This window comes from Corythoichthys intestinalis, chromosome 18, assembly GCF_030265065.1.
Source record: "Corythoichthys intestinalis isolate RoL2023-P3 chromosome 18, ASM3026506v1, whole genome shotgun sequence".
NCBI classification, from domain to species: Eukaryota; Metazoa; Chordata; class Actinopteri; order Syngnathiformes; family Syngnathidae; genus Corythoichthys; species Corythoichthys intestinalis.
In genome coordinates, this window is record NC_080412.1 from 20,602,731 (window position 1) to 20,628,139 (window position 25,409).

At 39.1% G+C, this 25,409-nt stretch overlaps 1 protein-coding gene across 6 annotated transcripts in view; it reads left to right on the forward strand.

The window, feature by feature from the left end:
- The window catches only part of cadm1a (cell adhesion molecule 1a), a 621,004-nt gene that overhangs the window by 561,493 nt on the left and 34,102 nt on the right, over positions 1-25,409 (forward strand). For 4 of the 6 annotated variants that reach the window (XM_057820018.1, XM_057820020.1, XM_057820022.1 and 1 more), the window contains one exon: positions 5,601-5,633. The exons of the other annotated variants lie outside the window; for them this stretch is intronic. In XM_057820018.1, coding sequence (XP_057676001.1) covers positions 5,601-5,633 — 33 coding nt within the window. The remainder of the gene's footprint in view (positions 1-5,600; positions 5,634-25,409) is intronic. 6 annotated transcript variants of the gene reach the window in all.

A 25,409-nucleotide genomic window follows, 5' to 3' on the forward strand; every position in this document is an offset into this window, starting at 1 on the left:
TAATTTGCATTTATCGCAGGTGGAGGATATGTTCGGGTAAAAACTGGACAGCTTAGCTTTTGATATATGAGCTCTGTGCACTACTTTAAACTGGAGGAGGCAGTGCCTAGCACAGATTGATGACTTATGTATTGATGAGAGTATGGAATCCCACAGTTTATCATGGAGGTGCCCCACGTCCTGTTCCCAAGCTGCCCTTATCAGTCAAAATATGATTTTGATTCACATAATAATGCTAGTTAAGATTTTTTTTAATGGTTTCACAGGCACTTTAATGAACACCTAGCTATTTCTTTTCTGAGTAAAATTTACTTGAAGCACTGGCAGATAATTTCACTTATTTCTAGTATATTTACACTGAAAACAAAATAATTTAACTAGTTTTAAGGAGGTGTGTTTTTGCAATGTAAAAGGGTGCCAGAACCCTGAGAGAACACGACTCACCTCGAAACGCAAGCGATCATTCACTGCGTGCTCCATCCAGTTCAAATGCATTGAACATCTATTACCGTCACGCGCACCGAAACAAGATTATGATTGTTTGTTGGCGCTCCATAATGGCTCTGATAGAGCCATCTTCATGGGGATTCATCCCTCGTCCAATTTATCGTGACCTCACTCCCACCCCTTCACTGTCGACACAATAGGACAAATCATTGCCTTATTTAGCAGCCTGCCGAGGTGAACAGTGGCCTTTAATTGCCTGCTAAAGGAAGTAGATTATGAATGTGCATCATATTTAAATCAGACAGTCTGGAGGTGAGCTTGCGTCGCCTCTTAATTGATGGGAGAGTCCAAACAAAACTGATGAACTAATTCGCCACAGTCAGGAAGTTGCAAATAAATATCTATTACCTTTGTCAGGGTCTTCAATTGTATAAACACCATCTGGCAACAGGGGGTGCTTTGCACTCTTCCCTGTATAAAACGTCACGTAACCTTACGCACGGCTGAGGAGGGGTGGAGGGTTACACGGGTAAAAAAAAAAAGACACGGCTTTTTTTTTGTCAATGGGAAAGGTGCCAAATGCCAATTGCTAGTGGGTTGCATCGGCTTGGAAAAAATGCGCGTTGACCCACTAGTTTCAGTGGGAAAGGGGCAGAAGATTCCCCACCCATCTCCTCTCCGTTCACCCCTCCCTCCAACATATTTTCAAATTGTGGTCATTAAACTAACTGATTTGATTAGGGTAAATTGCCAGTACCGAACATGGCGTCATGCAGAGAAACCAAAGGTACATGTAGGGGTGGGCTGTTAGGGGCTTTGCTATATGGGGCTTGCACTTGTTTGTGTGAAAATTCCACTTTCGCAGGAATCGATTTTTGCACGGTGCACTGAAAGAAAGAAAAAAAGCAAAGCCAGGAGCTCCTAGCTGATCAAAATTGATAAAATATCAGACTGCTTTACACTTCTATTCATTGATACTTTAAATGAGATGACACCTGCAGGTGATCTCACCAACTGTTGGAACAACAACAAGATGCACCCTCCCACCAATTTGTTTATCACTAGTAGATGTCCAATCCATTCGAAGCAGGAGGGTGGCAGCGAAGGAACGTTTGTTCATTAACCACCAGCCCATCCACTTCAAATGCATTGGACGTCCATTGTTTCAACTGCAAACACGCAGCGTTAAGCAGTGTTTGACCATGCCATGATAGCAATTACTTTACATTCAAGAGTGAATGCAGTAATGTATTATTAAAAGGGAAAAATAAGTTTGTATGTTAAACAAAAAAATATGGTATAGATACAGCATCGGCTTTGGACAATACCACACAACCAGGAAGTGTTGTTTTTGGCAGCCCTTTTAATTTTTGTCTTAGTCTTTTTTGGACGAAACTGCTATCAGTTTTAGTCATATTTTAGTCATTTGAACATGGACTTCACCATCAGTTGACAAGACAGCTCCCACAAACATTGCACCACGCCTTCCCGTTGGGGGCCGACCCAGGCAGAGCATTTGGCTTTCACTTTGATAAACTCAAACATACTCGTTCAAACGTCGGATTTAAGTGAAAAAAAAGGACGAAAGTTTTACTGCATACAAGCTAATATGAGTGTCTCAAGAGTGATTTGGTCGAGGATGGAAGGTAATTATGTAAAGTAAAATAGCCCCAAGCATGCATTTTGACATGTTGTGAAAAAATGCATGGAAAAAAATTAGCGTAACTTTAGCTCGAAATATTTACGTAAAATGAAAGACAACTGCCTGTTTTTTTTTTTTTTTGCTTTGATCCAAGAATCAAGACTGTTTTTTGTTCATATCTATAGAAATTCCAGGATGTACGTATTTATTTACAAGAATTGTCTCTTCGTTTTATGATGGCCGCCACGTTGGATAACACAATAGCGTAATTTTAGCTCGAAATATTTACGGTAAATAATTGAGAACTGCACGTTTTTTCGCTTTTAACCAAAAATCTAGACCTTTCTATGTTTATATCTATAGAAATTCCGGTATGTACGCATTTATTTACAAGAATTTCCAACTTGAAAAGCTCTTTGTTTTGTAATGGCCACCATGGTGTATCCATTCACTGTAGCGCAACTTTACATTCAAAATGATCAGGTAATTTTCGGACAACTGCCCGTTTTTTGGCAAAAAAGTTGTAATTTAGCCATTTCTGCGTTCGTACAAAAAAATAAATGTTACATGTTTTATTTTATGTAACATTTCAATCTAAAAACGACGAGAGCCAGATGGCTGGCAAGACTGCTGAGGCAATAGTAACATCGGAATTCAACCTAAATAACTTGTGATTGTATATACAAAAATGAAAATTTTGCTTTTGTTGTGTAAAATTAAGATGATTCTTCATGCTTTCCTCAAGTATTAAGTTTTTGATGTGAAAATTGAGTGATCTATTAGCTGTTGAAAACTTGCACTAAATAACAAAAATGATAATAAGTTGCTATTTTGGGCAAAAATGTATATACTGTATGTTAAATACTGCTATTGATCCTACGTGCTTATCTCTGCATTTGGTGATTTTTGTGCACCTAGCGTAAAATCTGAGAATTTTATAGCCATTTTAAGTTTTGTTATACTTGTATAAAAAAACAATCGGGATTTTATCAGGGAACGACTTTGAATCTTTTTATGTCGCCGCTCATGGAGACTCATATATGCCTAAGGGAGGTGTCTGTTTTGGTTTTAGGTCGCCAGCGGCTTTGGTTTTGAAAATATTTGAATTTTAAGTGTTTGAAAATAGGCCCCCTATGGATTGGGCCCGATCCCTGTATCCCGTCAACTGATTGTGAAGTCTATGCATTTCAAAATGTGTTCGTCTTCGTCTAGTTTTAGTAGACCAAATCTCATGCAAATTTCGTCTAGTTTTAGTCGACAGTTACTCAAAATGTTTTCGTCGGTAAAAATAAACAACTGTTTTGAATGCACATAGACACGCACATATTGTTGCTTAAACAGAAGACGAAAGGGTTTCCAACTTTTGAACTTTTGTCATTGCTGCAACTGCAACTAGTCAACAACTTAATACCCCTGGGCCTCCAAACCCTTAAATGCTATAAAAACAAAACTGGACCTCCTCGAGGGGAAGCCAGACTCTTCAGTCTTCACCAGCAGAGCACGGCGGGAGTGGGGAAATCACTTGCGGAGGAAATTGCCAGGCGAAAGCCAAGTTAGAAAAGGCAGGTCTGTCGAAAAGCCATCAGACGTTAAAAGGTAATCTCGCCTGCCAGCGGGAATGCTCGGCAGCTTGTTGGCATTTTGGGTAACACCGGGTGCCACCTAATGCGTTCATGCCTGTAAAATTATGATTGGCAAGCAGTTATCAGCACGTGTCATGTCAGTTGAGGGCTCGTGAGAAGCGTGGAAACCAGCCTAATGCGGCAATCTACTTGAGAGAGTGGAAGCGTAACGTTGGGTCTCCGCATGGTCCACTCCCACGACCGTGCTGCTTCCTGGTAGCAGATGCTTTAGTTTACATTTTGATATTTGATCATGGAAAATATTTGGGATAACATGTCAGGCTTTCAGTCTTCGAATCGAGGGATGCACAGATTAAGCCCAAGTACAGACAAATTACCATATTGGCCCGAATATAAGACGGCCCTGATTATAAGACGACCCCCTCTTTTTCAAGACTCAAGTTTGAAAAAAGACTTTTTGCGCCAAATTAATTTTTATACAGAAAATAATTACAGTACATCTGACACAAATGATTATAACAATATATTTGAGAGAAAAAGCATTTTATTTTGCCTCACTCAAATCTTAATATCTGAACAATTAAATATGTAAACTAAAATCCAATCACATTCGTAAATGAATGGCTTCTAGTTTTTGAAATGTAAATAAACCAATCTATTGTGATAAAACAACAAAATTACAATAACTGCATTAACCATCAAAGTGAAGTCTAACTGTAACTGTAGTCTTGAAACAAATCTGAATAAGGAAAAACATTGCAATAAAATAATGCAAACTGGTTAAACTAGTAGCTGAGATCTGTCATGACAGAACATTGCTTCAGTGATATCTGGCGCCATCTAGCGTCATGAATGGGGAGAGTAGCTGAGATCTGTCGTAAAAGAACATCACTTCAATGATATCTGGCGTCATCTAGCGTCGTGAATGGGTATAATGTCTAGACCGCGAATATAAGACGACCCTCTCTTTTTCAATCTTATTTCAATGCAAAAAACACCGTCTTATATTCGGGCCAATGCGGTAATGCTTGAAAACGAAGTGCAACGTGAATGAAAATGGATTTTCTGTCTACAGAAGAACAATATATCAGCGATCCTATTATTTGTATTTCATACTTCATGATTTGAAATATACTTTGTGTACAGTCATGACTAGAGTTGTCCGATAATAACTTTTGAACCGATATCCCGATATTGTCCAACTCCAAAAATCGGATACCGATATCAAACCGATACCAGTATATGCGGTCATGGACTTTACATATTATGGCTGATTGTATTGTGATGCCCACTGGATGCTTTAATAATGAAAAATGTAGCAACTTCAAGGTTTTCCAAATACACATTCTGTGGAAAAATAACAGAACAACTTCAACTGAAGTTATGGAAAAAGTGCCTCATTTAATAGGCCGACTCGATAATATTGGACAACTCTACTCATGACATCTCTAAGGTGAAAACTGTCATATGTTCTGTACAGTAGAGAGAAAAGTCTACATACTCAGTAGTATGTACAAATAATGAAATTTTTAATAGGGATGTGCAGACTATTTTTCTACTATATTGTATTTAAAAGGCTTGAGCTTGCCCTTTAAAAAAAACACAACCCATCCCTTAATGCCAACCAAACGGTTCACACTAATCATTTACACAATAACAAACAACACTTCGTGTTCAGACACAACAATGTGTATATGTGTGTATGTTTATCACTGCACAGCCTTTTGGTTGTCCTTGATTTCCCTTTAGCCTGTTGTCTTTTTGTCGTACAGTATGTTCTAGTGTTCACAATGCTTGCTTATGGGTGTTATTTGTTTTCTTCCCTCCCTTCCCTCCTCCCCCGTTTCTCCTTTATTTGCATGCATGTTTCTCCTCTTCTGCACCTCCCTTCTCCTCCATGTCCTCTCCTTGTGTGCTCGTTCGCTCAGACACTGCGCCCAGCACTGAACCTGCAGCTCATGGTTGGTATCTCTACTTTATTATTATTTTCTGAGTGGTTTTAGTTCCCTCCTGCGTTTGCAGCATGTTTTTTAAAAGTGTTACCCCACACTAATAATTGGACCTGTACCACCTGTCTGCTCCTCAACCTGCCCACTTTTTTTGTATCCAAATTGTGTCGCTAATGTTTTGTCACATTTCAGAACAGCGCACAAGTGTCTTCATACCCGAAAATGGTGAGGAAATTCCCCCTATATACAGTAGTATGAAAAAGTATCTGAACCTTTTGGAATTTCTTACATTTCTGTGTAAAATACTATAAAATGTGATCTGATCTTTGTCCAAATCACACAGATGTAAAAACAGCGCTTGCTTTAACTAAAACCACCCAAATATTTAAAGGTTTTCATATTTTAATGAAGATAGCATGCAAACAGCGACAGAATGACAATGACAGTTTAGCGCAGAATATGCAGAAAGGTAAAAAAGAACCCTAGAGTTGCTGCTAAAGACTTACAGAAATCATTGGCACAGTCCAATATCTCTGTGCACACATCAACTACTAGTATATGTATAACTATAGTCAAGAATGGTGTTCATGAGAGGACTCCATGGAGGAAACCACTGCTGTCTATAAAAAAAAAAAAAACATTAATACTCGTTTAATGTTCGCAAAAAAAGGCACTTGGACACTCCACAGAAGTTTTGGCAAATTATTTTGTGGACTGATGAAACCAAAGTTGAATTGTTTGGGAGTAACACACAATGTCATGTGTGAAGGAAAAATGGAACAGCTCACCAACATCCAAACTTCATCCCCACCATGAAGCATGGTGGAGGGAGCATCATGATTTGGGGCTGTTTTGCTGCCTCAGGGCCTGGAAAACTTGAAAGTGTTAATGGAAGAATGAATTTCAAAAGTTTGTCAGGATGTTTGCAGGAAAACCTGAAGCCGTCTGTCAGATAGTTGAAGCTAATAAGAGGATGGATGCTGCAACAAGACGATGATGATCCAAAACACAGAAGTAAATCAAACTTCAGAATGGTTTCAGAAGAACAAAATACACATTCTGGAGTGGCCAAGTAAAAGTCCAGACTTCAACCCCATTGAGATGCTGTGGCATGACCTAAAGACAGCGATTCATGCCAAACGTACCAGAAATCTGAATTAACTACAGCAGTTTTATAGAGAAGAATCGGCCAAGATTGGGGGTAGGGGGGACAAAATACTAAATGTGATGGTTCACTTACTTACTTTCCCTTTTCTGTCATTGCATACTATCCTCAATAAAATATAAAAAAAAAAACTAGAAATGTTTGGGTGGTTTTAGTTAAGGCAGACACTTTTTTTTCATCTGTGTGATTTTGACAAAGATCAGATCACATTTGATGGTGATTTATGCAGAAATGTGAGACATTCCATAAGGCTCAGATATTTTTATATATCACTGTACTGTTTCCAGCGGGGGCAACTACCAGTAGTTGAAGTCAGCATATTATTCTTAAATTCACACTCTTTGTAAACTAATAAATTATAATTCCACCAACTATATAGAGCATGTAGCAAAATTAATCGTATTTAAGGCAAGTGAGTATTTTTGGTAATTTAAAAAACAACAACAACAACATTTGTTATTGTACAAGTGTAGCCCCCAATAACACTTTAAAACTGATCAATAATATTCAGATCAAATAACATTTTTGAAAATTCAATTTTGTGTTTTTAATCAAACATAAAAATGAATTCACAATGTAAATAAATAAGACTAAAATTTATTTATGAAATAAGATTTTTTATCTAAGCGATGTGCTGTGTATACAGTGTGCAGTGCATATTAGGGATGTCAAAATATTTACACTATCCTGATCACCCAATATTAGAACTCCTCAGCTTGTTTCAAGTAATGAGATGTTGCCACATTATATTTACACAGATGACTGACACTGCGTCAGAGCTGCGCTGACCGCTGAGCCTCAGGAACTCTTGTTTCCATGGCGATGCTGAGTTTGTTGTGATTTGAGGAACGAGGGGGATGACACTTCCGTGGTGGGGGAGGACAGAAGGATCAAGATTTCCCCTTTGAAATTGCAACATGAACTACTGCAAAAAAGAGGCATTGAATGCAACTGATTTTATTCAGCAGGAAACGATAGACTGAAATAACAGGCGTAGACTCTGAATGTTGGTGCCGCTAATATTAGCTTTTGATTAATTTTTGATTATTTATAGCAGAGGATCCTCAAACCTTAGCAGCAAAATGGAGACTGGAATATGATCAACCTGCAGACCTACTCTAACGTCAGCGCTCATGTTCATTTTCGTTGTTTCTATGCGCGTACCGTCAAATGTTCCAATGACATTCGGGGCTTTCACCCCCTCTGTCTTCGATCTCTTCGAAAACAAAAGGGCATGTTAAGCGGAAGATGTCAGCTCTAACAGACCCTCATTTCCTGCCTGTTGAGGTGAGAGCATCAAGAAGGTTCGAATGGGCTGGCGGGTGGGGGGTACTCGCGAATCGACATGGCTGTCAGCGAGCGGGAGAAAGGAGCCTTGGTAATTGAACACCTCCACGAGATGCGAAAACGGTGGGAGAGAACGCGGGGTAATGAACGCTTGACTCAGCAGGACTCGCGCAAATACATTCAGAACTTTAGGACGTTGCACCAGACTGTTAAAAAAGAATACTGAGAGCTGATGGTGTTGGAGTCTTACCGTTTTTAACAGCAGCGAAAAAACACGAAAACTGTAAAATACACGTAAAATTGGAATGTGCAGTGTTGTTTTTGGCAGCCCTTTTAATTTTCGTCTTAGTCTTAGTCTTTTGGATAATAATACTTATTAGTCTTAGTCATATTTTAGTCATCTCAAAATGTGTTTGTCTTCATCTAGAAAACTCGACTAATTTTGTCTCGTTTTAGTCGACGTTTACAAAAAATCATTTGTAAATTTAAAAAATGTTTACTCCAAAAATAAATAAATACAGGTTTCCAGCTATTGTGAATGAACATTAACAGACACTCAGCCGGAAAGCAGTACATTATTTTCAATCAGTTATACTCACCTGGACGTCACAAACTGTATTTAAAAAAAAAAAGTTGTCCAAAAGCTTAAGAGGATGCTCACCGTTAGCATTAGCCTACTGCTAACGCGAACGCTATGCTATGCTAAAGTGTCGTGTTACATATAGTGTGTGATGATCAGTCAGCACAGACCTTTAAAGGCTAAAGCAACATTACATAGTCTCTCTAGCAAAGATAATCATACCGTGTGTGCAAGCCTGGAGACTGGAGAGGATATTACATGGTGGGGGGGGGGGGTTGCACGTCACATGGGTGACACAACCAACACTGCTACGATGCAGGCTAACTACACATAAAATTATGAAAAACTAATTTAAAACTCTTGGATTTAAGACTAGTCGACGTCCAATACATTTGAACTGGTAGGGTGGCATCCATTTGCTGACATCTCTCCCTTTTCAAATGGATTGGGCATCTAGCGCCGCCAAGGGCAACCAATGAGTAAACAAGGAAAATGCAAGCATATCCTCTGTCACTATCAAGAGCTGTGCAAAATTAAATTTACCCCATGACCCCCCGTGACTAGTGATAAATTCATTTAAATTCACAGGAGACAAGCCACATGATTGGAAACCTAGCATCGTCATTGGCACTGAAAGAGGCTATTATGTATATCTTTTTTTTTTCTTTCAAATAAACGGTATCATATTTGATTTACCATTTATCATCAGAACAAATAAATCACCATGAAGCTTTGAACCAATTGGCTGCAAAGCTTCATTGCTTCAAGAAGTTTCATTTGGCCATCATTGCTCCCATGGGAGAGAGAGTCAACCTCTGATGCCACCACTGTTGTAGTCCAACATGCCTCCTAGCATGCATTGTAGCACTGTAGATGTTGTTTCATTAATTGCTAGTTTTGACTGTAGCGCCATAGACTGTCGTAAGACCATCATAATTATGAAATGACACTGCCATGAGCATTAATGAATGTTTATGACAAATGTCATTTTGTGTCATCCGGCAAATAATCTCACTTTTAAATGTATGTAAAAGATCCGAGCTGAACATAAATGGAGTTAGTGACATAATTTGCCGGATGACACTTAATGACATCTGTCATAAGCAGTGTTGCTAATAACGCCGTTTGAATATAACGGCATTACTAACGGCGTTATTTTTTTCAGTAGTGAGTAATCTAATTAAATACTTTTCTCATCTCGGCAACGCCGTTACCGTTACTGAGGCAGGAAAGGCGTGCGTTAATATGCATTACTATGTTGGTTGAATGACACGAGAAAAGTCTGAGAGAGAGGGACTCATGGAGATGAGAGAGCAGAGCAGGAGTGAGGAGGAGGCAAGGAAGTTGTGACGCCGTTGCAAACGCGATGCTAGGTGGCTCCAATAATACCTGACTGTAGCCGATAGCCTACAAACTTCGCCCACATGATGCTACGGTAGATATCACATATATACAGTGATACAGTGGGAGAACAAGTATTTGGTACACAGTCAATGGGAAAACCCATTGACAGTGTATCAAATACTTGTTCTATCGAACTGGATGCAAATGATAAACACGGCGGCATTAGCAACATGTATAAAGAACAAGATGCGTTGGTAAACAGCCGCCATCTTAAAGCAGTAGACCTCTCAGGAAGGCTCTGTTGTAGAGAACCTTCCTAGCGAACCTAAGTAACTTTTTATCTAAAATGCTCCTAAATCAGCAACATTTTGACTTAAATTTATCTTTAAATGACGAAACAGTTTTAAAACTTACACATGTCGAAAGTAGACAGAAGGGAACAAATGCAATTTTAACAACTTTAACAGTTGATTAACAACATTAAATGACTTCCACACATAGCAAAGGTTACTATGTAGCTAACGCAATATCCGCAATACCCCTGTGTCTAGTTTACTTTTAACAACTTTAACAGTTGATTAACAACATTAAATGACTTCCACTCATAGCAAAGGTTACTATGTAGCTAACGCAATATCCGCAATACCCCTGTGTCTAGTTTAGGTTAAAGACTTGGGCTAGGGACAATTGTCCCAAAAACCCTTTAAACTTCACATTGTGTGACCTTTTTTTTAGGGTTTAGGGTTTTTTTGTTGTTTTTTTTTAGAAAAAAAAAAAAAAACATGAAAATTATCACCAGTTACTTTGCCAAGTAACTAATTACTCTTACATTCAGGTAGCTGAGTTACTAACGCAATTACTTTTTGGGAGAAGTAATTTGTAACTAATAAATTAAAACCACTGGTCATAAGCATTCATTAATGCCCATGATAATGTCATAATTATGACGGCCTTACGGAAGTCTTATGACGCCGCTGTCTTCAAGTGTTACCGATTTACCCAAATAACTCAACAAATAAGCCGCACTGGACTATAAGTCGCAGGATTAAAATTGAGGGAAAAAAAGTAGCGGCTTATTGTCTGAAAATTACGGCAACTTCGATTCCACGTATTAATTGTGGGATGAAAAATTAAAGGTCCTGACTTTCTCTCACGTAAACTTTTCACAGTTCAGTTGCAGCACAATGTAAAGAAGTTTTTCCTGCTGAAACTCCGGAGCTGAACTCACACGAAGGAAGCGAAGTTTGCGCCTCTTTAAAGACACCGTAAAGAAAGCTGTGAAGGTGATGTGATGCGTCTCTGTCACTTGTGGAAGTTTTTGAATGGGAGCCTCCATCGGAGCCCCCGCAAACCCCCCTTTAAGATGAGTAGGCATCGCTTTTTCCCCCCACATGGAAGCCACTCTCGCCTCTGGGCGCCCTCCCTTCACATGAGGCATTTGCTGCATTAATGAGTTTGGCGCTCGCATGAGGATGACAGCTGACAAAGCGGCTGTATTTCCCTTCATTTCGTTTAGGCTATTTACAAGTGTAAAAAGAAGTTAACCAATCAAGGAATTTTGTAAAAAGAATTCTCACTATGTGTGAAAAAATGTAATTACAACTGTAATTCAAAACAATTTTTTCAGGCAGTTCATCCATGACTGAAATTGCATGACCCTCCCCCAAAAAAATTCACACTAATGACAGTCGCTTTTTTTAAACACTGCATAAACAAGTTTTTTTCCCCCACTTTTTATCATTTCGGCGAGCAGATGTTCACAAGTTTTCCGTCGCTGTCAATCACACCCATCTGTCGTACCGCTTCTGCTACCTGCTGTAAATGAGACACCTGCGGGCGATCCCACCAACTGTTAGCGCATGAACAAAAGTATTTTAATAAAAAGTTGGCCGAAAAAGGCTCCTGATAAGCTTATATGCACAGAAGCATGCTACCACACCCGAAAAAGAAAATGTTCAATATCACAATTTAATAAATTTCAGGGTTCTTAACTGTCACACATTGAGCATGTCGCTCACGTGTTTTAGGCCATTCTCATGCCACCAAAAATGTAACACGACAATTCTCATAATGTAAAAATAAGATTTTTAAACCGTTCTGTTTATATTTGGGACAATGTGGTCCGCCTCATAGATATACAGTGAAGAAAATATGTATTTGAACACCCTATTTTGCAAGTTCTCCCACTTAGAAAATATGGAGGGGTCTGGAATTTTCATCGTAGGTGCATGTCCACTGTGAGAGAGATAATTAATCCAAAAGTGAACCAAAAGTGGTATTTGCCATGTCATGCCATGCCAATTTTGCCCCATAGCAAAAAAGCGGTATTTGCCATGTCATGCCATGCCAATTTTGCCCCATAGCAAAAAAAAAAAAAAAAAAATTTTTTTCGCAAGGTGGCAAAATGGATTTTGCCATGTGGCTTTTTTTTTTTTTTTTTTTTTTTTTTTTTGCCATGTGGCATTTTTCTGCCACGTGGCAAAATGGATTTTGCCATGTGGCATTTTTTTTGCCATGTGGCAAAATTGCTCTGTGGCATTTTTTTGCCATGTGGCAAATTGGATTTTGCCATGTGGCATTTTTTTGCCATTTGGCATTTTTCTGCCATGTGGTAAAATTGATTGCCATGTGGAATTTTTTTGCCATGTGGCAAATACATGGTAAAAAATGCAACATGGCAAAACCCATTTTGTCACATGGCAAAAAAAAAAATGCCACATGGCAAAATATATTTTGCCACATGGCAAATATCACTTTCTGTTCTCGACCTTCCTGAAGAAAAATCCAGAAATCGCAATGCATGATTTTTTTTAACAATTTATTTGTGTGATACAGCTGCAGTTAAGTATTTGAATACCTGAGAAAACACATGTTCATATTTGGTACAGTACCCTTTGTTTGCAATTACAGAGGTTGAACATTTCCTGTAGTTTTTCATCAGGTTTGCACACACTGCATGAGGGATCTTGGCCCACCCATCAGTCAGGTTTCAGGGCTGTCGCTAAGAAACAGTTTTAGCTCCTTCCGAAGATGGCTAGATGTCTATAGGCGTAGTCAGTGGCGTGCCATCTTGCGTCGGGGACTTCTATGTTGGGCTCTTTTTTAGGGGACGTAAGGCGAGTGATTCTTTTTTTCCACTAAAATACTCATTAATCGCAGAATTCTAGACAGATTTACAAACAGCTTGAAAAAATGTTATGAATATTCTTAATTTTGCAGTAAATTTTACTGCATATCTCAAAATACACACTCCATTGACTGTAATGTTATGTTTATTGAATGGCCGTGATGTAAAATGGTCGTAAAACATCCGTCACCGTTGCCTGACTACATTTTTCAGATGAGCTAGAAATAATTCTCTCGGAAGAAAAAGCCAAGATGAAGCTACTCAGCAGTGTTGGGTGTAAGCGTTACTATAATAATACAGAGTTACTTCGACATACGATCCTTTCAACATCTGGTATAAAATTTGACTCATCATTTGTCTTGACATTTGACGACATGCTCGAAATATGACTATTTATGATGGCATCGCAATTTCATTGTTTTCCCTCAAGACAGACGTACGACGGATTTTCTTGAGAGAAATCAATATGGGTCCCAAGAAGGTTAGTGCAGATGGCGAAAAAAGGAAAAAGGGGACACCTAACGTTGAAATTAAGATGGAAATTATATAAAAATATGCGCATGGTGTGCAACTCAGTGAACAGGCTTGACAATACGGTCGGTGTTCTGCCAAAATATCCTAAACGGCGAAACGTCTTACCAATGCCTTACCAATACTTTTGGCGTGTGTTTTCCTCTCATAGCTTTTCAGGATTGTGTTTTCTTGTGGTAGCTTTAAAGCAGCAGTGTTTATCTGTTGACCACATGAGTCAGCTAGTGTATTTAAACCCCCCTATTTGATATTACGTTTAAATATTTTATTAAGGCATTTTTTAGTACGTTCTTCTTGTATCCATCCAAACAAAACAAGCTGAAAGCGCACAGTATTACGTGGTGTGTCATATTCGCCATTGGTCGACGTTTCACCAGTGAAGATATTTTGGCAGAACACCGGAATATGTCTACAATCTCGACGGTCCTCCTTCCGACCTCCGTTCGCCAGTCTTTATTAGTTAAGGTGACAGTAATTATTGTTGTAACATCAGCAAGGAAGTCGCATGCTTCATCACTTTTTTAGTCATTTATTTCAGAACTTGTGCAACACAACATTGCTAGTGTACGTCTTAGCTGACGCCAACAACAACAGAACATGGAAAGAGAAAATAAAAACTCTTCCACATCGCATGGTGCATTCAGGAACAGCATGCAAAACACAAAGGCCACATTAGAACCCGATTCGTTACATAATATTATTATTCCGATTTGTATTTATAATTTTTTTTTTTTTTTTGCTATGTGTAATTGCTATTTGTAATTGTACAAGCAGTATTTGTTAAGGATTTAGCATAGGGTTTTGGGCTGTGGAACGAATTAATCAAATTATAATGTATTCTTATGGGAATATCCCGCTCGACATATGACCGTTTCCACTTACAAACCAGGTCCTAGAACGAATTAAATTCGTACGTAGAGGTACTACTGTATTACTGCTTTTCAGTAAAGTAATGAGTAGTTGTAATGTATATGCTTCTGAAAAAAAATATATATATAGTACTAGCGTTACATAGCTTTCACAGGGCTTAAATACCTCTGTCGCCATGATGGAATCGCATCACTTAGAAAAATGATCTTTCAAAAGGGAGTAACAAAGTAATATAAGTGTTAGGTTAATCTCAACTAACATTGGCAAGAAAATCAGACAGGGAAGTCAGTGTGGTCTTTTTGGAGAGAAGCTGGCAGCAGATGTTCAGCTCAAAATGCTCAGCATTGTTCTGCTTTTCTCAGCTTTGCGCTCAACACTGCCACCCGCCACTACTCTTTCATTTGACAAAAAAGGGGCAGAAAACAAATTCACATACTATACATTCACTTGCGATTGGGCAGATCTAAAGAATATTCATTCGTACATGTTTATGAAAGACTGAGGTATGCTCAGTGCTTGATTGATATCATCATTGATTCATCAATTCTTCCTGTCTCTGTCTAACACAGAGGTCACACGCAATCAGGTCAAAAGCACAAGAACAGTGCCACATACACAAATCATTGGAACAGTTTAATGTGACATTAATAAATGAGGAAACATCAGAACAATGTAAGGAAAGCATAAAATGAGTTAATGTGCTGTACAATTTTCCTAACAATAAGGCATAACAATTTCTGAGAGTAATATGCAATGTGTAATACGTTGCGCAAAAAAAGTAACTTACCCCAACACTGCTACTCAGGTATCACTAGCTTCTTACTGACTCATTTCTCAACCACACTGATAATGATGAGTGTTTTTGAACCCTTTAATCCATTAAATGTTTTTTTTTTTTTTTTTTTTGTACGTATAATATACATGATATTTCTGTTCAAGAAACAAAAAAATAATTATTTCTGTTCAAGAAACAAAAAAATATCTAATAAATTTGATTTGTAATGCATATAAAATCTAGTGCTGTCAAGTGATTAAAATTTTTAATCGCATTTTTCTATTAAACTCATTGTTAACTCGTTAAATATAAGTAAACTTTTATAAATACTGGTAAAATAATTCAAAATTTGCTATTTAAACTTAGCTATTTAAATACATGTCTGCCGCCACTGCTGAAAACAATACTAGCGTTTTCATAAATTGAAGACCTTGGGAATTCATCTGAACTTATTCACATAATATTTTTAACATGTTAAAGTGAAATGCCTCTCAAAGGCAAATGCGCTCCTTAAAAAAAAAAATTTAAAAAAAATCCACCTTGTCTAGTTGGGGCTGCTTCCTTCGTTTTCATAGGTATGTAACAAAAAAACAAAAAAAATACAGAATTCAAACGAAATAGGCAAAATTACAATCTGCTTGAAAGCATGATTTCAATCGCCCTTTTCACACGTGGAATTTATTCACGTCATTGTTTTCACGCATGTAGAGATGTGCTGAAAATGAAGCGGGTTGGACACTTTCACCCACTTGTCCGGTGTTGCCCACTGGCGCTCTCTGTGCGGGGAGGGCTGCTGGCGCGATTTTATAACCCAGACATTACATCAGTTTGTGTTGGCATCGGCTGTCACAACTTGGTCGTAACTGCAGCCAATTCAAGCTCATCAAGACTGTATTTAAGCCCAGGCGATCTAAGAGAAGTGAGCCGAGGTATTAACCTGCTGGGTGCCATTCAACACCTATGCCACCCTTGTTTTTTAAATCCTCTACATTGTGCTGGTATTTGAGTGTATTTGTTTTGTTGTCTTATCAGCTCTCTGCCTCCAGCTTAAATAATTGATACCTGTCGACCTACTGTCACGGACCCATTGTGTTATTCCCCCTTTTCCGTGATCGCGTGTCTTTTTGTTTGTTTTAATAAACCCTTGAACGCGTCCCTCCGTTGTTTTCTGATTTGAGGTACGACCTTGTTTCCGCAGTTGCGAACCCTAACATCGGCAACAGAATAAACCACACATTTCCAAAGATGGACGAGGAACTCTCTTCCTCGGCTTTACGATCCAGTAGCAATTTAATTTCTTTGTTTTCAGTTTTATTTAGCTATTTCCTGCATGCTATGTTAATAATTGTGATGTTTAGCGCTTTTCGTCTTACTGCGAAGAAAGCGAAAGTGACAATCGGCCTGCCATGATATTTACGTCATCAGCCATCGTGCTGTGACATGGGAATTTAAAGCTTGCTTTCACGAAGGCCTCGTCCCGGGAATTTCACAGGACTTATACTAAGATGCGACCCGGGAAATATCTGCGTAATCTCCGTTTCAGTTGACCCAGGAAATTCTGTTCACATACAATGGTTGCCCGTTTGAATCCCGCGATTCACATGGTGTTTCGGCATATGTGAAAGGGGCTAATGATTCCAAGATCATTATTTGGAGCTCCTTAATGGAGTCTGTCACTTGAGCCTCAAAATTTGGCATGTGGTCATTGTTTAAATTGCCCCATAATTAGCCAAAATAAGAAATGGCGATGAAGGAAAGTGTATATTATGACAGCTCCTACAGACATTGCGCCACGGCTTCCCGTAGAGGGCCAGGCCAGGCAGAGCGTCGTGAAAGCTTTCACTGCGATAAACTCAAACACACGCTGCATACTAACACTGGATTTAGGTGGAAACAAGACAAAAGTTTAATTGCATACAAGCAGGCAGGAGTGTCTCAAGAGTGATTTGGTGGAGGATTCATTGTAATTATTATATAAAATAGCAACATGCATGCACTTTGAAACGTTTTGAAAAAAAATGAAATTAATGGAAAAAATTAACTTTATTTTTAAATATTTTCGTAAAATGAATTATAACTGCATTTTTTTTTTTGCTTTTAACCAAGAATTTACGTTTTTACGTTGACATCTATACAGTAGAAATTCCGGGTTTTACCCATTTATTTACAAGAGTTTTCAATTTATAAACGCTTTGTTTCGTGATTGCCACCATGCGCCATATACAATAGTGTAACTTTACATTCAAATAATCACGTAATTTTCGGCCAACTGCCCGTTATTTGGCAAAAACTAATCATTTCGACATTTCTGCGTCCATACAAAAAAAAAATGGGGCTGTTACGTGATTTATCTTATGTAACATTTCTATCTAAAAACATCGAGGAATAGAAAAATGCAAAATGTGTTTTTGTAGTAAGTTTCTGATGTGATAATTGAGTGATTTATTAGCTGTTAAAAACCTACAGTATGTCAAAATTACACTAAATTAAAAAGTCGCTATTTCGGGCAAAAACTTATATGTTTAATATTGGTATTGATCCTGAAAATATAGGTGATTATCTCTGCATTTGGTGGTTTTTGTGCATCTATTATAAAATCTAAGAATTTTATAGCCATTTTAAATTTGTTATACTTATATAAAAAATAATTAATCTGGATTTTATTGGGGAACAAGTTTGAATTTTTTGATGCCACAGCTCATGGAGATTCATATATGCCTGAGGGAGGTGCTTATTTTGGTTTTAGGTTACTAGCGAATTTGGTTTTGAAAATATTTGAATTTTTTGAAAATAGGCCCCCTATGGAGCGGCCCCATTTCTCGTCAACTGATAGTGAATTCTATGACTATACATTTTTACAAATTTTGACAAGGGTTTTTTTTTAACTAAAATATCAGTAAAACCTCAAACAAGCAGCCTGCCACTTCCTGGTTCACCGCCACGACCGCATTAACTTATACCTTATAACATACCCAATTTTTAGCATTGAATGAGTTAAATAACAAAGGGCCTTTTTTCCCCAGCTGAAAATGTGTGTTCTTCAGTGTCTAGTTTTAAAATCTTATCTATATCAATATAAGCCTGTTCTTTTTAAACGTTAACTAAAAGATTCCTGGCCCGCTTTTCAATTAAGTCAATAAATACCTCAGCTACACTGTGATTAAATATACTGTATAAAAATGCCCAAATGCAATCGTGTTGTGATGTGTCAATAATCAAGCCGTGCCTTTTACGTCCGTAGGCACTGACGCATTGGGACTCTAATAATAGACCTCCTACCTTAATTCTGGCTTGTTTACACCGACTTCCCGAAAGTCTCATTTCTGAGGCATTACGCGCCTCTTTCCTCTCAGGTGGCGCGTAATGCTCCAGTAGGCCTTATTACCGCGGAAATTACTTGGAGCCGCTGTCCTGTGCGCGAATAAAGGAGCTCATTTATCATCGGATCTGCGTCCCGGTTGCCATTCGGCCGCGGAAAGAGGGGCAACTTCGGCAGGCGGAGGAAGCACGTGAATGCTTTGAACGCTTCACGCTGGCTGCCAGATGTTTTCGTTCATTGTTATTGGTGACAAAGCAAAATTAGTTTTAAAGGGGATTATAATTGGATATGTCTAATTATGCAAGTTTTATCAGAATACATTTTGTAAGTTAAAGTGCCTATTACAGCGAAAAGAATGTTTATTTCATATTTCACATCGTATTTTATGCTCCTGAATGAAATGAATCGCTTGGATGTGTGCGGAAGTGATCATTTTACATATTTAATTTTTTTGAATCCCGTGCCATGAAAAGGAGTGACTTCCTTGATTGAGGAAAAATGCGAATGTGATGTCATCCGGGTCAGCATCTCACAACACAGCATCGTTTTATAGCATGCAGATGGATTGCGGATTCAGTTGATTTTGCGGATTAATTCGTTTATTTTTTGCATCACACCAGCCAAATGTGTGCAGGTTTTTGTTGCTACACCAGGGAGAGGTTTGTAAGCCTTTTTGGGTTTCAAAAAGTTCCCGTTCACCGCGGAAATTGGCCAAAACAAGTCCAATAACTATGGGACCATTGGACGTACGAGGGAGTAAACTACGTGTTTTGTATTATGTCAAATACTGTGATCATGGCACACGTTTTGATAAGGAGGTGGCTTGCATTTTGTGGCTGACAATACTCCTTGTCCACCGAGAAGGCTACTCGGCCGACGACCGGCAGCTTGTCGTACACCCCCCTCGGTCCTCTTCGCATGCCCGCCGAGAGCGTGCTATACTTGGCTTATGCTCGTGCAACCACCCACTCTCGTCTGCAGTTCTCCTTATCGTCCAGACTTCCAGCTCCCTCTGCCCTCTTCGTGTGCCCGGCAATAGACCACTATCCTCGGGATGGGCTTGGGCAGCCACGCGCTCCTCCAGCGTCGGACGCTTTGTCCAACGGTCATTCTCCAGCTTCTTCCCCGGCAACGAGCACTCCTTCCCGCAGCAGGGGAACGATGGGCTGAAACTTGCTCATCGCCAGAGGCTGGCCGATCGGTGAAGGCTATCATCCTCGCCGCCGTGTGTGACATGAGTTGGGGTACTTTTGAGCCAAAAAGATTGAAACAGCCACTCGGCGGTCATGCTCCAGCTGCTTCCCCTGCAATAAGTGCTCCTGCCCGCAGCACGGGAACGTCGAGCTGTAACTTGCTCGCCGCCAAGGGGTTGGCCGAACGGTGAAGGCAATCAATACTCCCGCCGTGTGAGATGATCCGGGGTAGTTTTGTGTGATTTTTCATTTTCGAAAGGCGAGAATTAGACTCGGAAACGCTGCTCAGTTCAGGTTAGCATGTCGGCTAGCTGTCATACCTACTGTTTTGTTTAGGCTCTTTCCTCAGTCTCCGAAGCCGGGGCAGGGAAACGACAAAAGCCGGACTAACTCCAGTGGCTTATAATACTGTTTGGGAGGTGTAAGAACTCGACAGTTTTGACCATTATGCAGTAATTTAGCCCTGTCCTACTGAATAAATGCATTTTTAATATTTCATATTCCATGTAGCACAGGACTGTTAGTTATCATGACCATACCATTTATTTAGCAATTGGGGAAAAATACTTAGATAAAAAGAATATCCTGTAAAAATATTGAAGTAGAGAGATTAAAACAATGACATTTTGCTGCTCTCGTCGCCGCATTTTCCTTATTCTGAACAATAAGGTGCCGAGACAACGGGAAACACTTGGACAGAAGAAGCTGACTGCACAAGGAAGGGGCTAGTGAGCACAGGTGGAAGAGAGAACTTTTAACATTGGCTGCCATTGACGGCAAGAAACGTCCAATCCATTTTGTCCGGAGGGCTGGCAACGATCGTCAATGGCAATGAAACATGATCACTCAATGCTAACAAGAACTTTGACGTTGCCTTGAAGTGCCACCGCAAAGCCCCATTTTTGTCTAAATGAAACGCCTCAGATAATTTCAACATACGGTAGTTCCTCGGCACCAAAATGTTGGCAACTGGGCGTTCTCAACAGCCATTGTGGCGGCTTGGAAAAAGATGCCTAAAAGGGTAGGTTACCTTTTAGCGTGGGTTGATAATCATACAAGAAGAAAGCTCTCGAAAAGCGCCATTAACAGGACGGATGCGTAGCATTGCAGCGAGCCACAAACTCATTTGGCCTCGGGAGCCGTGCGGAGTCCTCAATGCCTTGGAATAAGTCACTCCCGAGACCACTAAAAGCCATTATTAGTAGGTGTTTATCCAGCTTGCCATGGCCTAGATACAGCGCAATATCCAGAGAACGCTTATAGCCTATAATTATATTACATTTTGGATGAAGACTGGCCCTGATTAGATAAATGATGAATGACACCATTAGGGAAAAGATGCACGGTTCCTCGAGAGCTAATGGACTGTCGGTTTATTCCTGGAATGACTTTGAATGTTTACTTTGCTCGTCATCACTGAAGATGGAGGAAACACTGATGTTAACGTTATTGGTGCAACGCAACACTTTTGTTGCAGAGTAATCGCTGGTTGGTGTTATTGAACACATTCAGTCAAAGTATGGATACAGGGTAAAAAATACATATACCGTATTGGCCCGTATTGGCAATATAAGACGGTATTTTTTGCATTGAAATAAGACTGAAAAAGTGGGGGTGGTCTTATTTTCGCGGTCTAGACATTATACCCATTCACGACGCTAGATGCCGCCAGATATCATTGAAGCAATGTTCTGTCATGACAGATCTCAGCTACTCTCTAGTTTAACCAGTTTGCATTTTATTGCAATATTTTTCTTATTCAGATTTGTTTTAAGACTACAGTTGGTTAGACTTCACTTTGATGGTTAATGCGGTTATTGCAATTTTGTCGTTTTATCACATTAGATTGGTTTATTTACATTTCAAAAATCAGAAGCCATTCATTTACGAATGTGATTGCACTTTAGTTTACATATTTAAATGTTCAGATAAATAAGATTTGAATGAGGCAAAATAACATGCTTTTTCTCTCAAATATATTGCAATAATCATTTGTTTCAGATGTACTGTAATTATTTTCTGTATAAAAATTAATTTGGTCTTTTTTCAAACTTGAGTCTTGAAAAAGAGGGGGTCGTCTTATAATCAGGACCGTCTTATGTTCGGGCCATTTCGGTACTTTTTGCAAGGGAAAGTACTTTCTCCATATGCAAAAAATGTGACTTATATTGCCAATATGCAAAGAAAGAACCAGAAAATTGACTGCTCAATTTTATTTAAAACTGTGCAGAATGGAAAAACAAGTAATAAAATCGACTGCACTGAAAACAGAAGCTTGAAAAGCTTAAAATTTAGCTTGATGGCGGATTGCAAGCAACTATCAGGTGCATACTTGAGCATGAATCGGATGGGGATTTTCACTCCCGTTCCGTCCCGCTCCCAGAGAAAAACTCATCCATTCCAATCCTGGGCTTCAGTCAAAAAGTAAATCCCATCTCATGCAACTCCGGTAGAATGACTCGCAATCTCGTCCCGCTCCCAGTCAAAATTATTCCCACTCCCGTTTTTTTTTTTCTTTTTTCTTAAATACCTTTAAATTGGTCATTAGGAAAGTCGATGGATTTTTTTTTTTTTTTTTTTTTTTTTTAAGATTAATTTATATCAAATTGAGACCACTCGTCCCCGAGTCATTACTACTGGACCCACGCATTTTTTACACGCCACTTATTTTGTGGTGTCACTCTCAAGAAGTTTTCTGAAAACTTAGAACTTCCTCCTCCAGTTCAACCGATGGGTCATTGTTTCAGAGTTTCATGTGTAGTTCTCTCTTCGGTTTGTCACCGCCACTGTTCCCATGTTGAGTCCGCACAAATATAGTAGCCGGAAGTCGAAACGTTGGAAACATGGCAGATTGTGTAGTTCTTTTGACGTGCCAATGCAAGCCGAGACAGTGTTGGCCCACGAAAATAAAACTTTAACACAGGGTAAAGTCATTATTATATGGGGCTTTGCTATAGCAAAGGCCCAGATTAAAAAATTTAATTTTTTTTTTTTTTTTTTGCACGCCGCACAGACCGAACGGTTTGACCGATCGGCACCGTTCAAATATCAAAACGACCGGAATTTTTGTGTGGCGCAGGGACTTTTTCAAACGACCCCCAAAAAATTTCTGTTTGCCTGTATATCGATTCTATTGATGCTAATGTAGTTGGATTCCATTGATGCATATGGAACTCAATGCCATTGACGGCCATGGACGTATAAATTTCCCATCCATTTCCAGAGGCATTTACTTTGTTTAATGCCATTGACAGCCATGTTTGTCAATTTTATTAATGCCGATTCCATTAACGCATATATAAGTCGATGCCATTGACGGCCATGAGCGTCCAAATTTCCCGTTCATTTTCAATGGCAAAAGAAAAAAAAAATGTCCCCAAATAAACAGGAAATGACCAGATATCAATAGGACGTGTCTCCCAAATGACCCCGATTCCACTGACGCATATGGAAGTCGATGCCATTGACGGCCATGGTCCTCCAATTTTCCATTTATTTCCAATGGCATTTACTTTGTTAATGCCAATGTACTTGTATTCCATTGACGCGTATGGAAGTCGATGCCATTGATGGCCATGGACGTGCAAATTTCCCATTCATTTTCCAATGGCATTTACAGTATTTTTTTGGACTACAAGTCTCACCTGAGTATCAGTCGCACCAGCCATTAAAATCCCAACGAAGAGAAAAAAAGCACATATAAGTCGCACCGGAGTATAAGTCGCATTTTGGGGGACATTTACCTGATAAAATCCAACACATAGAACAGATTTGTCATCTTGAAAGGCAATTTGATACAAAAATACCATAGATAACAACATGCTGAATAAGTGTACAGTGCATGAACAACGAAATGCGAATACACTGTCCTCACCAGGACGCTACGACTCGGTCCTGGCTATACAGCGAGCTAAACTCCCGAATGACGGTGCTGGATGCCGTATAATTTGCTGAATCATTTTCATCCTCGATACCAAACAGGTTCGCATCAACGTAAATAAATGATAATTAGGTGCTATTACAGCAATGACGCAAACTGTTAGCATGCGTTCGCTAGCATTAGCACATCATTCAAACAACCACACAACTGGCTCTAAGTGTCCGATCGCGGGTGGAAAACACACAACAACAGAAATGATACAAACAGGCGTTGCCTCTGTAGAAATATTTTATGGCTCCTTTGCTGGGCTGCGGGAGAAGGGATGGGCTGTGCTGAACCCAAAAAAATCCCATTTATTTCCAATGGCGTTTACTTTGGTTAATGCCATTGACGGCTATGCATGTCAATTCTATTGATGCCAGTGTACTTGTATTCCATTGACGTCTATGGAAGCCGATGCCATTGACGGCCATGGATGTCCAAATTTCCTATTCATTTCCAATGGCATTTACTTTGGTTAATGCCATTGACGGCCATGCATGTCAATTCTATTGATGCCAATGTACTTGTATTCCATTAACAGCAATGGACGTCCAAATTTCCCATTTATCAACAGTACCTGTTCCCAAATCAACAGGAAGTGACCTGATATTGTCCCCGAAATGACCCCAAATCAACCTGGGTGGTGCTAAGATCTGTATCTCCCCACAGCAAGGCCCTGTAATAATTTATCCAGAAATTGCCGTTTCTAGTCTATTTCGGTGTTTCCGTCCCGTGACCCGCGAGATTTCCCGAAATAATTCATGCTCTAGTCTGGTGCATAACCCATCTACTGTACAAGAGTGCAGCTTCCACCCATCAAAAGGCGCGCTGCCTGCTGTTGTTCAATATGTTGTTCACCCTCCTAATCTTGCTTGTACTCGTGTTGCTGCCTCTAATAGTGTTCAATTACGGTATAGTTGCACGGGGATTATCAATTGTGCTGAAGGCATGAAAACAAAACTATCAATTCACAATTAGAAAAAAAAAAAAAACGAACGTGTAACACAGGCGACAATTTTAAAAGTACAGGTACCTGCTTTAAAATGTAGTGAAGTAAAAGTAAAAAGTACCCCTTCATATTTCTACTCAAATAAAATACAGATACACAAAAATGAACTTAAGTACAGTAATGAAGTATTTCTACTTTGTAACATTCCACCACTGCCTGTAAACTCCCCACGTTAATAAACCAGTGCATCGTGGTAAAATTTGATCTTTTTCGGGATCTGAACAAAACTCAGTTTTGGACCCAAACCTGAATTGTTATGCTTGAACACAGAAATTTTGCCAAAATTTAGTCCATTTTTTTGCACGTACCCTATATAGGGCAAGTGACTATTTTTGGTTTTTTAAAAAAACTTAAATTTAATGTTATTAACATTAAATATAATTTCTGGAGAAATTGTGTGGGAATGCTTTTATGCTGCTCGGTTCATCGGTAAATTACTTCTGTTGATATCGGGTCACTTTCTGTTTTTTTTTTTTTTTTTGCCATTTCCAGGTCTCTTCCTGTTCATTTTTTAATAATTCTTCAAAAGCTTTTTTTTGCCACTCCCTTGTTGTTGTCCCTCTCACATTAAACAAAGAGCAAGAACATTTTTCAAATTTAAAACAAATCCTAATGCCTAAATTAATGGATTTGACGTTTAGCAACGTCAATGGCAGCCGTTAAGTC